This window comes from Gadus macrocephalus, chromosome 22, assembly GCF_031168955.1.
Source record: "Gadus macrocephalus chromosome 22, ASM3116895v1".
Taxonomy (NCBI): Eukaryota; Metazoa; Chordata; class Actinopteri; order Gadiformes; family Gadidae; genus Gadus; species Gadus macrocephalus.
In genome coordinates this window covers 15,966,568-15,979,981 of record NC_082403.1, presented here as the reverse complement: position 1 = coordinate 15,979,981, position 13,414 = coordinate 15,966,568, and the positions used below count along the sequence as shown (strand labels likewise).

General features: G+C 48.5%; 1 protein-coding gene across 1 annotated transcript in view; it reads right to left on the bottom strand.

Moving 5' to 3' along the window:
* Positions 1 to 13,414, bottom strand: part of trappc9 (trafficking protein particle complex subunit 9) — a 151,413-nt gene that overhangs the window by 85,330 nt on the left and 52,669 nt on the right. The window contains 2 exon segments of the mRNA XM_060043676.1: positions 6,432 to 6,547; positions 12,303 to 12,455. Coding sequence (XP_059899659.1) covers positions 6,432 to 6,547; positions 12,303 to 12,455 — 269 coding nt within the window.

Below are 13,414 nucleotides of genomic sequence, written 5' to 3'. Positions count from 1 at the left end.
CTTTCATTACGTGTACCGGGTACATTCCAACCAAAACAAGGTACAATATAACATAAAGCTTTTAAATATGTGACCTTCGAGCACTAATCAGTCAAAGGGATAAGATTAAACACGTTGACAATGGGTAGTGGGGTTCAAACATATCTGATCTCAGAGTTAATACTGCCACTTGAACTGCTTGATAAAAGCGTCCTCATTAGCTCCACGATAGGATCAGGCCGCTGCTGCACAGCGCTTCAAATAACCCAGGCCCGGCTTTCCAGTTCAACGATTCACGAGAATACTGGATCCTCGCTCGGCGGAGCCCAAGAAGATGCCGTGATGGTAAACACGTCAGAAAGCAGGAGGAAAAACAACCAAAGAGGAGAGGGGGAGATGACTTCTTTCTTTATCATCCAGGGAACAGAGAGCCGTCTGGCTGCGGAGAAGCCTTTTCACACATGAGCAGACATTGCAGGCAGATGCATAATGCTCTATATTTATGGATGTATATATAAATATATCTATCTGTGGCTGGAATCTGGATATGAGAAGATGGCAGGGCTGGGCTGAGCTACTGCCGCCGGCGACGGTGAGCTAAAAATAGACAGAGAGCCGGTGGGCAACTGTCGCCTCCTCGGTCTCCACTGGATGTGATTAGCTCTCTCTCTCTCTCTCTCTCTCTCTCCGTTTCAGCCTCTCTCGATCCCTCGTCTCTTTTCCTCCCTCCCCGCCTCCCAATCTTTCTTTCTCAATATCTCCTTCTCCATCTCTCCCTCCCTCTCCCTCTCTCCGTCTCCCCATCTCTCCATCCCTCCCTCCTTCCCTCGCATCTTTTTCCCTCCCTCTATATATATTTATTCATCTCTGTTGCCATCTCTCCTTCTCTGTCTTTATCTTTCTCCCACTCTGTCCCTTCCTCTCCTTTTCATTATCTGCACCCCCTTGCTCTCCTTTCCTCTCTGGTTTATCTCTGTTCACCCTCTCCTTTATCATTTATAGAAAACTGCTTACTTAGAACTTTCACTGAGCGGTGGCCAGATAAATCAATTCACAGAGTTGCATTATTTGCCCCCTCAAAAAGATTGAACCACGCAATGGAGTTGACCGTAAAAAATGGTGACTGCGTCTGTGTGCCTTATCAGCGAGACCCGCAGACACGAGCCACCATTTTAAGACAAAATAACTGTCAAGGCAAACACACGTTTGGGTGTGCGTGTGTGCAATCTCAAAGGCCAATAGAAAGCGTTCTTGAGATCCTGCGTGTTCTTGAGATCCATACACAACCTTATTATTTCTCCATCCTCCACATCCTCCCATGTGAACTGTATTTCTGTCCGCCTTCTGCCAACCTGGGGGACCCGCGTGTTTCAAACGGCCCCCTCCCCCACCGCGGCCAGAGCCAATCTGTGCTCCAAGTGGAAGTAATAGCACGGCACTCACACCCCGCCAGATGTTTGCGGTGGTGAAGATAATGGTGTGAGGGGTGGGGTCTCCGGAGGCCCCCGGCACTCTTTCAATGTCACAGCTTCCCTTAGAACGCGGCCCTGATGCCGTCTGTCCTGGGGAGATACCGGGTCCCCGTCCCTGGCTGGACCAGGCTCTCTGTGAAGACCACCACGTCGGTGAGTGAGTCTGACATTTTTCTCTCAAGCGCCTGGGAATTCAACTGAGACCCCCCCCCACACACACACACACACACACACACACACACACTTCAATCTCAGACCGGTCGTGCATCCATTGAGATAGAGAGAAGAGGGTTGTTATTCCATTCCCATGATGCACCATTAACAGAGTTTGAACCGGCCTGGAGGTCGCGAACCCCGTGAAAGCGTGCCGAGAATGCACTCCTGCGTGCAGCGACCCTCGCCACGCAGGCCAGCAGTCCGGGAGGCCGCGGGGGCCGAAGGAGCCGGCTATTAATAGAACATAAGCCCTGGGTGGAGCATGGAGCTATAGATGAGGGTAGGGGGGGGGGGGGGGGGGCGAGGGTAGATAGAGGAGAAAAATGAGTTGAACGTCTTCCGCTGAAGATGAGTCACCTGGAATGCATCCGTCTAAAATACTGGAGAAACACGTACAGCTACAAACACACAGGTAACGTCAACACACTGCCATCCGGCCACATATCTACCCACACCAAACACACATACACACATATACACAGCAGCGCAACAGAGTGATTTCCCCAGCAGGGCCGGGCGATGCCTGCTCCGTGGGAGCGATGATGAGTCAGATAAACCCGTTTGACACCTTCCCGGTGCGATGGGGGGTCAGGGATGATTTAGGGCACTTGCCGTCCTGATGTCCTGACGCACACACACACACACACACACACAACCCCCGCGGCATAGCGAACGAAGGCACTTGACAAAATAACGGTGGGCGGCTTTGGGTGTGGGGGGGGGGGGAGATCAGGTTGTGATCTTAATTTGTATTCATCGTGCCCCCCCGGGGGTTTCAGTTCAACCCTTGTACGTCTACTGAGGAGGAATGAATCATTAGTAGTGAATATCCCTACCACTCTGGTGAGGTCACCGGTACGGGTCCCGGGCGGGGACCGTCACGCCTGCGGCTCCTTTCTAATTTAAGACAGCCCCGCTTCTTACCTCCTGCCAATCGACGTCAACGTCCGAAAAACGTGCCCAGACGTCCGACGATCAGGCCGACGGAGAACGCAAATCCCAGACTGACGGCGTCAACGGTTTGCTTTTCTTGCTCTTGTTTTTTTCGCGGAATCAAGAGGCAACACTGCAGGCTGCGATTGGCTTACAACCCACGTTTGAAGCGGTACTCTCCTTTATTAACTAATAACAAAAAACCAATGGGAATGTCATTTGTGCAGAATGTCAAAGATGGTCTTGCGTCGGTCGAGGTCCGTGTGTGCGGCTTGTCCGCAGATGTCGCCTTAGGCGTGTTTTGTTTGGAATGCCGGGACAAACGGCGAGAACACATGTTCTATAAAAGCCCAATAAAGACCATCTAACTCAGACCCGAAGCCAAATACCGGGAGACCCATCCATATAAAGCCTTGATTTGTCAGAGTGACAGCTTCGTTCAAAAAGGCTCTCGCTCGCACAGAGACACACACAAATGTGGGATCTTTATAGATATTAATATCCCATTTCTCAGGGACTCCCACAGTCCGAGTTGGCGGCATGGCAGCACACATGTCCAGTAAGTGCTCTAATGAACGCGGCAAGATGGATCAAATAAGCGGTCGTAGTAATAATACAAGGGTTCACCTTGTCGGGGCATATTGAGACTTTCTTTGTATTCGATTTTGGACCTTGCAAAGACAGCCCTGTAAATGGGCGATATTACCAGGAAACTTTTAACTCTCAATATATAAGATGGATGCTCCAATGTGTTTTCTATGCTGTGATGCTGACAATTAAACAAAATGTGATCACATTTTGATCTCATATGGACTCTTATATTGTCAAGCCTCTGGGTCTTGTGTTTCGAAGACTAACATTTAGCTCCGACATTTGGTGCACAAGGAAGCAGTGTTTGGAGTGGGATGGGCACAGCGTACAGATGGCGTGTGGGTTAAAGAGGCAATCACAATGCAGAGAGGATGAGTCACGGATGGCCAGAGTCCAACTTCTATTTACTACAGTAGAGGCCAGTCTGAGCAACCTTCCTGCTTGACAAAAACACAACAAAAAAAACACAGCGGTTCACGGCTGGGCCCTCTTTTCAAGACCCTGAAGGGAACCAAAGGTAGTTGGCACTGCGGCGTGATCGCCGTCGTAGAGTTTCTCTTTTCCTCGGGGCATAATCTGCCGTGATCCACCGTGCTGTCAGTCAGCGGGTTTTGTCAGGAGCTCACACGCTCGTTGAAAATGCAAGCAGGTCCGCAGCCATATCATACGGAGGAGCGCCGCCATGCAGGGAACACAGGCCTTCGGTACATGTATTAGGGAGGAGAGGTCTGCGGGGGTTAAGGTCTTTGTTGCTGAGGGAGTGGAGGACCAGATGCTGGCTAATGCACCCCCACCCCCCCACCCCCCCCACACACACACACCTCCTTCTTTTGACAATGAATACAAGGCTACATTGTGGAACCCTTACCCAATATGTACTGTAGATATATTTTTAAAACATGTGCAAACAAATTCACATAAAAATAGGGCTGAGTAAACAAAGCTTGCACCAATGCTTTTCATAAATCCCCAGTCTGTGAGCAGAGGCTAAACGTTGGCAGGTTCCATACCCAAGTATTTTCAGTTCTGTTTGCTTATTTACCTCTTAGATCTACCTCACTGGTCAGGCTCACACTGCTTAAGCCCTGGCTGCTGGGCTTTGATTTATACGTTCTCCATCATAAAGATGGTTATCGATCCTCTGCATATGGAAGCCTCATGACATTCAACGACGGAAAAAAGTAATAACAAACTATCTGAGTCTCAACTATCACTAAAGGCATTAGTCAACCTGGTATTTTCACTAACTAAATGAAAAGTCCCTTTAACACCATCCCACCACATCGCCATAGGTCAGCCATATGCTATCCAACGTACTGAGACCCGGTGTGTGTGTGTGTGTGTGTGTGTGTGTGTGTGTGTGTGTGTGTGTGTGTGTGTGTGTGTGTGTGTGTGTGTGTGTGTGTGTGGTGCAAGTGGACATCATGAGGATGGAAGGCATGGAGTGCGATGCCACAGGTTGTTGAAGCAGTTCATTGAATCCCCGTGTGGGTTCAGGGCAGCGGTGGCTCTCCCCTGCAGCTCTGACGCCGCCGCCCACAATGGATGAGTCACGGCAGACGGCGCAGCCCGACCTGGATCCACGGCGCAGCAAGCAGCCCCCACCCCCCCCCCGTGAACCCAGTGAGTTCATGCAGGGGTCTCCGCGCAGTACTCGTGCGCGCCCCACCTCAATCACCCCCCCCCCCCCCCCCCGTCGTTCTGCTCCCCCCTGGATGGTGCTAATCTATTTGGCGTCTCTCTCGGGGTCGGCGGGCGGCAGGCAGGGGGGCTCGTAAGTAAGGTGCCAGTAAGGTAAGAGCCCAGAGACCGAGCCTCCATTGATGTCTGATTTCGGTGGGGGGGGCGCGCTGCCCGGGACGTTGGAATTGTCCACGCTCTTTTTTTGCGTTTTTTTGCGGAGGCGAAAACAAGAGGCGGATGCGTTCCCTGACGATGCTTTGGTTCAATGACCGCTAACCTGTAGCGACACGTTAGCAACACGTTAATGCCCCTTTGAAGCATTAATAAAGTAGTATGAAATAATGAAGTCATACTGTTTTTAGCATTGGTAAAGTATGGTTCCTAAATGTATTTAAAAAAAAATTAAATGCATTTATTAATAAGCTAATGATGAATGGTTTTATAAGATCATTCATGAAGCACAAGTTGATGAGTTGAACGCTTTAAAACTGATAAAAATGCTTTATCCACAAAGATGCGATTCTTGACGTTTAATGTTGCTATTAACCATTAGGTATCTTGTACTAGCTATTATTATTATCTATTAATTACTTGATACTATTGCAATGGTACTTGAGCTACAGCTTTCAAATGTAATAAATGCTTAATGGGGCATAGATAGTCCACACTTTGGATGAGCTCACACAAAAGACTATTGGATGCTTTCTAACTACCTAAATTGATCCAGCCTTTACATGTAATTTACAAATGCCTACTAAAGCAAAGATAGTCCTCACATTAGATTTAAGCTCTAACAAAAGACTTCATTCATGCTTTCCAACCACCTGAGCAAATAATGAATTGCAGCAATATTTGTCTGTTGATAAAGCATAATTAACACATTGTAAATATTTTTTATATTAATGAGGAATTCACTATTTACTTCTTCTTTATTATAACTATGTATGCTTTACTAAAGATGCTCAACTACTTTTCTAGTGATTAATTTTGATCTACTAATTCTTTAAAGTTGCAATCATTCAAAATTTGACAATGACAATTTCTTGTCGTCATGGCTTTACCATTACTGCAACTTGTACTTGTACCTGCTAGTAATATGACATATGGCCCTGTCTTTCCAAGACCATAAATCGATGCATTAGACACAAATCTTCGCCAAACCTCATAATATGTAAAGCTGAAAACATTTGTATGCAAAACTGCCTAACACTACGCTAAAACTAAGTTAACTGTCTAGCAATGGGATTAGCATGGGACACCCACACCCACACACCCGCCCACCCACCCACCCCCACCCACACCCACACACACACACACAAAACCTAAGGGGAATACGTCTGTGGATAAGGAAAACAAAACAAATAGACTTGCACATGCTCAAAATTAAACAATCTGAAAATAAAAACAAGAGCTCCAGAGCATAGAAGAGGAAGTAGCAGAAAATGAACCTCCTTTAAGGGTCAAACACATGGTGGAGTGAAATCAACCTAACGGGGCCTGGTAAGAGGCGAGTGTGTACCAGGACGGCTTGCCTCCAGGGTAAGGGTGCGTCTTTACCTTGATGTGACTGTACTCCGTCTTGCCGCCCTCTGTACCACCGGACTTCTCTGCGCGGGGTTTCAGGACGTGACGCAGCGGGCTGGAGATGGGCAGTCCGGTCACGCTGATCCCGTCTGGAAGCACATTAGGACAACACCATGTCGTCAGCGTAGAACAAGCACAGACGCACGTAGGCCGCACACAGAGCAGCCTCCAATTAGCCTGTGCATAAACACAGACGACGGGTAGAATCGAAATGTTCCGGGCGTTGTCGGAGAGGGACATCCAAGTGGAAAACATCACCAAGAAAAGGACAAAACAAAGTTTTAAAATGTGGCGTTTTAAATCCACATTTTAAACTAAATGCTGAATTCATTATGAAATACATTTTTCTTGAGCCTCCTCATAGAAGGATAATGATGCAATCCAATGCCTGACATCATATGGTAAACAAATGAAGACATGTGTGTGTCTGTGGATGCAGCCAGCGGAACAGAGGCACCAGGGCCTTGAATCCATAAGCCACACATTCAAGCATTGAAAGTCTCCTCTGGGCATGGAAGGTGGGTATTTTTCATTGTTTTTGTTGTTTTGTTTTCGATGCAGCATAACCAGAAAATATCCTATTTCTTGAATGGCAGAAACATGAAAGGGGTAGGATTAGGCGACTCTGATTTTGCCTTTAATGCAACATAACAGGCAACCTGCCAATCTCCTGACCAATTCACAAATGCATATTAGCCTGGAACCTCTCAGTTCTTTTTTTTAATTCAAAGGGGGCGTTATCAACGACTGCAGCCCAAACTGCCCTCCGGATGCAATCGGATAGACCTACACCCAACAAGAGCAACAAAACTAGTGACACATCAGCAGCAGCCATCTTGGCTTAAATGCCTCCAGGGCGTTCCTCTGTCCCTTGGTTGTGTTTGGACCGACCCGGTGCAGGTCTGCGCACCAGTCTGACCCTTCAGACCGATTTCAAGCAGACCTGCACTGAGGGTGCCAGAGGGTTGAGGGGTGCCAGACACATATGCCAGAGCTCATAAAACATGAGCTAGCAGATCTGTCTGGTATCCAGGCCTAGTAACAGGTGATTTTTGAGCTGGTATCATTGCATTTTACAAAGTTATTTCTTCATCAGAGCAATTCATAATGAACAATGTTGATTCAAATCCACTTGTTGAATCCGATTCATTTTGGGTTTTTCTGGGCTCCCAAAACAGTAACAGTTGGAAGCGAAGATTACATACAACACTTAAAGTAGCTTCACCATTGTCTGGCTGCCAAGGAATACCAATCTGGCTTTCCAAAGGGCTAGCCTGTTGTACCTAGGTTAAAAGGAAAAGACAGAAACCTCAGGTTGTGCGATACCGTGGCGTTCATCAGACAGTAATTCGGACACCATCCGTGTTTGGGAGGTGTTGACATCCCGTCCCATAAGCTCTGACTGGGGAGGACATCCCGCCCCAGTATATTTTATATGTTTACATCAGTATATGTTTAGTTTAAGTGGTGGTCAGGCTGGATTACTCATTGAGGGATGAACCAGTTTGGGAATAAATCAATGAAGCAGAGGCTGTTGTCAATGTTTCACGTACGCAGCTTTCATTTAGCCTTATTGTGTCTCCCTCTCTGCCTCCCTCAGAATGTCAACATCCCAATTAAGGCTGATGGATAGACCCGTTAAGTCTTGCAGAGATAAAATAAAAAGGGGGTCAGCCACTTAAATAGCTTGCATTAGGGATGTGCTCATCCATGGCACTGACGATTCAAGCAGCCTCCACTGGACTCACGGTTTGGGTAAGACTTCAGGCCTGGAGCCATTTCAGAACCACGCTTTGAAACGTTGACCAAGGACGGGGTAATCAAGCCACCGGCACAGCAGCAGAAATCTCTGTTGACACGCCGTTCATTGCAACAATGGTCAATCCCTTATGGGCTTAAATTGGCTGTGCTTCCTTAATTGATAGTGGTCTTCGACCTCCCAAAGTTCACCCACACTACGTTACTCCTTTGCACCATGCACTGGCTCCCATTGGCTGCTCGACTCCGCTTCAGTCAACGGTTCTAGCCCCCAGTGCTGCCAACATCTCATTCTCCTCCTTCCTACATCTGGCACATGCTCAAACCGTACACACAAGCCCATCTACCACGTGCCATGACGGCCAGGCGGCTCGCTACTCCCTCAGTATTTGGGAACCGTAGCAGCCGCTCAACAAATTCTCGATTGTTGGTTGTCCTGGCTCCACAATGGTGGAACGAGCTCACCACTGACCTCAGGACAGCTGACACCCGTCTGTCAATGCGGGCTGAGAACTCAGTTCCGACTGCGTCTTGGCTCATACAAAAATTACAACAACAAAAAAAGGCTCCTTCTCTTGTTTCTATATTGTATAAAATTAAAAGCAGGTGCTATGCTTATTCGATGAATAATGTACACCAACGATTCTTGCACTTTTGGGGTAAGTTGATTTGGACAAAAGTGTCTAAATAAATGTCATGTAATGATAATGACGTTAGGTGTCAGTGATGTCACTGACATTGACTTAATGAAATAATCTGCGTGCTATCAGAAGAGTACCGTGTGTTTGTGGTTCAACACCGCGTTGCCTTTCAACACCAACCTGTTCGGCCAACCTGTGCGGCCTGAGCTCCCACACGCCCACTCACGCATACGCACGCACGCACACACACACACACACACACACACACAGGGGGGGGGCTCTTCTTGACACCATCAATCCTACGATTGTGAACAGTACACTCTGCCATCATTCAGTGTAATAGTATTCATAGGGAAAACAATACCTGGAGTAGAGATGCTACGATGAGATGGGATGAGAAGAACTTGGGTTGAGAATTTGGACAACTACTGGTCACCACCATGATGTGCAGGGTGTGGGGAAATACAGTGGCGTTTAACATGCCTTACAACGTTGACACAACATTACTTTACATATGTGAAGTGATGTGGTAGCCAAGTTGATTGAAAAGAAAATAAGTGTTCAATCCACACTTTGAGTGTTAAGAGGCCAGCGTGGGGGGGGGGGGGCAGATAAAGGACAAAAAAAAAAAAAAAATCCCCGCCAACCACGGGTAAAAATAATCCCGCAGGCAACAGAGTGCATCTCGAAACTATTAGCTCTGGAAATTTTAATTAGCTAATAAAAGGTAGCGGCACTCGGTATCTCGCTGCACACAGGACTCTGGCCTCGCGACGCAGCCCCACAATGGGGCTTCAGTCCAATAAGCCCACCCGCATACGAACACCTTATTAATGGTTTGGTACCATGGGGTTAAAGCCCCAGATAGCATCACAATGAGTTGAAGCAGCTCTGGGTTGCGGGCAAGTCCTGCCACTCTTTTTTCCTTCAGGGAAAGGGGGGCTGGGGGGGGGGCTGGGGAGGGGGGCTGGTGGTTGGCTGGGCATAGGTCTTATCTGCTTAATTCAGGGCCCCCTGATTACGGTGGTGCTAATTAGAATATTGCACCGCTTAGATGACCCGGTGAGTTGCGGTGTCACGGACCACCGCAAGATATGCAGTCCTCCTGTTTGTTTACTTCCACACACTCACACACACGCACACACACACACACACACACAAAAGTAAACAGGCAGCTCCATGCGGACGCACACAGACTTTCCACAAAGCTGTTCATATTGATCCCTCATTAATATTTACCAAGACCCAGTGTCAGGCTTTGTGCAGTACAATCGTTTGAGTGAGGCGAGTCGAGAGAGAGGGGACGGACGGACGGACGCAGAGGAGGAGCAAGGAGGATTCACACAACACACAGGAACACTCAAAGGAAAGAGAGAGAGATAGAGAGGAGAGAAGAGCACAGTAACACAGGAAGCAAGGCTTGGCCATATATATATATATATATTATTATTATTTTTTTTCTGAATTAAAAAGAGGAACTGCACCCAATTTGACGCAAAGGCGCGAGAATGGGGGCGAATGCGTTTAGCATGAAAAGGGCCATCAGGGTGAAGACGAGGAAATTCTCGCACACAAACATCACACGTCCCCAAGCATATGGAAGGGGCTTGTGTGTCCTCACACATCCTACTCTACCATACAGAGGCTAGCTTTAAACACACATGCACACCAGTGTTTCCCCCAAAAAATGTTTCCAGCCGAACTATCTGAAGTGTTGTTGATGTTGATGCTGATGTTTGGCGCACACTGTTGATGTGTGTGTGTTGATGTGTGGGTGTAGCGCACATCGCGTGTGCACAGAGAGGTTTTAGTCTGCACGGGGCAAGATGTGTGCACACACTTTGCTGGTGTGTGCGTGCAGTGCGCATTCTTGATGTGCGCGTGCACGGGGCAGATGTGTGCGAGCACAGGAATTATATAACAACAGATCATAGGAACACAGAGCATGTGAGCGCACGGTGTACGCAAACCCCATCTTATTAGTATAAATGCTTCATTAATGAACCGCCGTTAAAATGCAATTGTTTCTGGTTCACACAATCAAATATGTAGGCTAGTAGCCATTCATGAGATAATGAGACCTACAGTAGCTGCGTATTTTATTATTCTACATCAGATAGCTCCTTTCACACATAGTTCTTGGTAAATTACTAGGATAGCCTTTCAGGCACCCCAAGTGATTTCACTATTCAGGCATTCAGCTACGTTCTGTAAAACTCTCGTCTTGCGTCACACATAGCATAGCAATGCCGGAATATGGGCCAAGAGACAGTCTTGCAGACAGTGGGAACTGGGAAGGCAAAACTTGTGGACTGTTGGCTTCACGTTAAAGCATCTTACGTCCTGTTACGCTCCGACGGATGGCATCCTTTGCGTGCCACTCCCGGCAATGCCGGGACAATAATGACTATGAAACAATTGAGAAGGATTCAGTAACGGTCACTTATGATGTATCTGCTTTTAAATAAAACAAATAGCATTTGCCCAAGTATAAAGGAAAAAAGAAATATATATATATACAAACAGTTATATATTCAGTATATTTATATATAAATCGGCATGACTGATTGCAGCGGCGCGAGTAATCAAGCGGCGCTGGCCACGGCTGGATGCATATAGGGGGGACACACACATATACTACATGCATTCCTTTTTACTTACACATACTACTATATATGTATGTAAATAATTAAGGAACGCAACATCCAATGAACTGTGAATAGGCTGATCCCGATTCCTTCCCTCCGTACACTACAAACATCAGTCTAAGTATAACTCGGCATGATGATTATCCCAAATGCCCGGTGAAAAATGTTTGCTGCAGTTGTTTATTGACTCCATCAATGAGGCCGGTGAAGGTGGGCAGTAAAACGGGCTTTCAGAGTGTCTCACTGACTAACAGCGCCAGCATTGAAATGGTCCACATTCAACCACTGTTAAAATGAGCAAGACGGAAACAAATTGCGCTTAATAAAACAACAGTGGTGTCATAGGAATGAATGTCTTTTTCCCAGGCGCACTGACATTGAAATGTTGTGTGACTGAAAAGTAAGCTAAGCTACGTGTTCACCGCAGAGGAGAGGGGGGGGGGGGGGGCATGCAGTTTGAACACAGGACGGATAGCATCGGATCTAACGATGATGGATGAGGGATGTGCAACACATGGTTAACAATGTGTCTGGTGGATTGGTGGGTGTGTGTCTGTGTCACAGCTTATGCGCGGGCACGTGTGTGTGTGCGTGCGCGCATGCGTGCGTGCGTGCGTGTGTGCATATGTCTGTATGTGTGTGTTTAAGTGACACAGCTTATGCCCTTATGCGTGTGTGTCTGTGTGTGTGCGCTTGTGCGTGTAAGTGACACAGCTTATGCGCGTGCCGGTGAGCGTCCCTGTGTGTGCGTGTGCGCGTGCTAGGTACGTTTCCACGTGACCCCGCCCCCGGCTCACCGTCGTTGAGCTCCTGCAGCAGGCTCTCCTGGCCGGAGAAGTCCAGCTTGACCCGCACGCCCACCGCCACCGCCACCGATTGGCCGGGCTTCAGGGGCAGCTGAGAGCCCGCCTCCGCCAGGTCCCAGCTCAGAAACTCCCCGTACATCTTATCTGCAAACACAATAGCAACACACAAGGAATGAACCAAACACACATGAGGAGGGAGACGACACCAGAGCAGCAGACGGGTCCCCCATCAAAGCGGGCGTTGGGATGGAGCGAGGGAGTCGAGGGAGGGACAGAGGGAGGTAATGGAGCATCACAGGCGTACACACTCAGGGGAGGGCTGCCTTCATCTCACGACGAGAGAACATTACATGATGCACGCCTTCCTCAAAGAAGAGCGGCAGCACAAACACTGGCACACATCGCGGACGACAGGTGTGTTGATCAGAGCACACCTGGTGAGGAGGGAGGGGGGTAGGAGGGGGTGGTGGTGAGGAGGGAGGGGGGATGGGAGGGGGTGGTGGTGAGGAGGGGGTGGTGGTGAGAAGGGAGGGGGGAAAGAGGGGCTGTGGAGGAGGGAGGGGGGGCAGGAGGAGGAGGAAGGGGGGAGAAGGAGGGGGGGGGGCAGGAGGGGGGGTGGTGTTGAGGAGGGGGGGAGGAGGGGGGGAGGAGGAGGGAGGGGGCGGAGCAGGAGCCGTGGCGTAGCACAGCTGCTCGCACATCCCAGATGTTAATATGACGCCTTTAACGCCGCTTCTACCGCAATTAGCCCCCTGGGCCGGTGCAAATTGCGAAAGCTAACCTGTTGATAGGTCACCCACCAAGAAGTGTTGTTGTGGTGCTTTTTTTCCTCCTCTTTTCATTCCATTTATTTTCCCTCTATGCTGAAGAATTGAAGTGTAAATTACACCCTCAATCCCGACCACCTGAGTCTCATGACTCAGCTGCATCCAGGCCGAGCCGGGGGAACATCAAATGAATGATACATCAACTGCATCAACCTGCCCCGCTGCCTACGCAGGTGTGGGGGGGGGTGTATGCCGGCCCAATGGTTTTCCTTATGGGGGTGATATCATGCTTTTCCGACTTTTCCCTTTGCCCGTTATTTGACGCATGTAAACATG